At 40.3% G+C, this 2,621-nt stretch overlaps 1 protein-coding gene across 16 annotated transcripts in view; it reads left to right on the top strand.

Moving 5' to 3' along the window:
* capn3a (calpain 3a, (p94)) overlaps window positions 1–2,621 on the top strand; it is a 148,203-nt gene that overhangs the window by 61,919 nt on the left and 83,663 nt on the right. For all 16 annotated transcript variants that reach the window (XM_043698282.1, XM_043698281.1, XM_043698276.1 and 13 more), the window contains one exon: window positions 696–765. In XM_043698282.1, coding sequence (XP_043554217.1) covers window positions 696–765 — 70 coding nt within the window. The remainder of the gene's footprint in view (window positions 1–695; window positions 766–2,621) is intronic.

Here is a 2,621-nt window from a genome sequence, read left to right as displayed (position 1 = left end):
GGGCTTATGCCCGAAACGTCGATTCTCCTGTTCCCTGGATGCTGCCTGACCTGCTGCGCTTTTCCAGCAACACATTTCCAGCTCTGATCTCCAGCATCTGCAGACCTCACTTTCTCCTCTAACATTTTTTGGGTCTAGCTTAAATTTATGTCCATTAAACTTATTGCTAAATTATTGACTATTAGCTGATTATAGCATTGGCCTTAATGGACACATATGTATTTTTTGACATGATGAATTTTTTGATGTGAACTTTGAAAACTGTTGAGTCCAAAAAAGCTGGTCCTTTTGGTCATTTCAATGACCTTTATTTACAAGGGGTCATAACATCATTGGACTGATCATTGACATTGATGATATTGGTCCTCTTACCGACAGACTGAGTTTATTCTACAAATGTTAGTTGCATTCATCAAGAATACCAATCATGTTGATATACCTAGTGATTTTAGGGCATTTAAACAATGCCTTTAGACACAACTCATATTTTTTAGTAACAATCTCAGTGCTAATAATGCTTAAATTTGTGTCTCAGTGAGAAACAAAGAACATATGACAGGAAATAAATATATTTGGTGGCCATGTAATTAATAAGCATGAAATTTTACCAAAGTGGAGAGTGAAGTATTTGAACTAAGAAACCATTTTCAATTGTTGACCAGCTCAGCTAATTGTGTCGTGTCTTGTCTTGTCAGGAAATCTGTGAGAATCCAAAGTTCATCATTGGCGGAGCCTCAAGAACTGATATCTGTCAAGGAGATTTGGGTAAGCTCTTGCTTCAAGATTTCGAAGACCTGAAATTACTTAGTGGATAGTATGAAACCAACACACAATATCTTTTACAGCATCACTCATCTGCTGTTTCAAGTTAAACAGATTAAAAGCTGGTTAGAAAAGTGAATGTAGGAATATTGCATGAATACTTTAACCCCTTCCCCGGTGACTTTTTTTGGAGAAAACATTTCATTTTCAGACGAGTTTTTTAATTGCTTTTTTTATAGTATTTTTAATGCTGATTATGGAAATAACTTATCAGACGAGCTTGCACTCTCATCTGATGTATCCAAGGTACATATTCTAATAGAAGGTACATACTCATTGTCATCTTCTGATCTCGACATCTGGGCATAATTTGTAAAAAAAAAACAGAAAAAAACCGAATGACAATGTGTGCCCAAAAGCGGTGCGTCGACGCTTCTTGCAATGCCTGAGGCAGAAGATTCACAGCTACCCAGACGTATGAGTCACCGAGTATACTCGTTTCTAGCTGAGAAGGGCCCAGAAATGCCGAGAATTGACGTATAAACTCGTCTGTGGCTGTTTTTGAAATTATATGTTTTGGACGAGCTTACTTGTCGCACTCTGAAAAAGACAAATTGGGTGAAGACGAGTTAACTCGTCTTTGCCGGGTAAGGGGTTAAAACCAAAACAGCAGTGCATTCTATTCAGGGATCCAACGTGTCAAACTGTGCAAAGGAACGACTTTCATATGTGGGGAGCCAAGTACGCAGACCAAAGAGAATAGTAATGGCTAAAAAAATAAAGATACTCAGTAGATGGAAAAATCTCTTCTGCCAGTGTGGGAAAATCAGGTACAATCAAAATGGCCAGAATGGAAAGTCCTCTCTCCAGCATCACCATGTTACCAGGAATCTCTGTAGAGACAACAAAGATACCAATGTTAGTTGTACATCACAAAGATAAGATGTATGATAAAGGTGCACATTATTCATATGTTGCTACTGAAAGGTAGGTAATTAAATGATGCTGGTGGTTATAGATTATTAAATTTTGTTACAAGATTCATTTGAAAAGGAAGACATTTATCAATTTGCGAGCTGACGTGATCATTTTGGCTGCTGTTTCCACTCGGGTCCCTTCAGGTCTTTTTGTTCTTACGCATAAGAGTGCATGGCTATGGCCCAATTAACTGAGGTCTGCCTCATGTCGTGGTGATGGAAGCTAAATTTTCACTAAATTTTCATAGAGGCATAGAGATGTACAGCATGGAAACAGACCCTTCGGTCCAACCTATCCATGCCGACCAGATGTCCCAACCCAATCTAGTCCCACCTGCCAGCACCTGGCCCATATCCCTCCAAACCCTTCCTATTCATATACACATCCAAATGCCTCTTAAATGTTGCAATTGTACCAACCTCCACCACTTCCTCTGGCAGCTCATTCCATGCACGTACTACCTTCTGTGTGAAAAAGTTGCCCCTTAGGTCTCTTTTATATCTTTCCCCTCTCACCCTAAACCTATGCTATCTAGTTCTGGATTCCCCGACCTCAGGGAAAAGACTTTGTCTATTTATCCTATCCATGTCCCTCATAATTTTGTAAACCTCTATAAGGTCACCCCTCAGCCTCCGATGCTCCAGGGAAAACAGCCCCAGACTGTCCAGCCTCTCCGTGTAGCTCAGACCCTCCAACCCTGGCAACATCCTTGTAAATCTTTTCTGAACCCTTTCAAGTTTCACAACATCTTTCTGATAGGAAGGAGACCAGAATTCACGCAATATTCCAACAGTGGCCTAACCAATGTCCTGGGAGAAAGTGAGGACTGCAGATGCTGGAGATCAGAGCTGAAAATGTGTTGCTGGAAAAGCACAGCAGGT

This window comes from Chiloscyllium plagiosum, chromosome 10 (assembly GCF_004010195.1).
Source record: "Chiloscyllium plagiosum isolate BGI_BamShark_2017 chromosome 10, ASM401019v2, whole genome shotgun sequence".
NCBI classification, from domain to species: domain Eukaryota; kingdom Metazoa; phylum Chordata; class Chondrichthyes; order Orectolobiformes; family Hemiscylliidae; genus Chiloscyllium; species Chiloscyllium plagiosum.
This window is presented reverse-complemented; position numbering and strand designations above follow the sequence as displayed.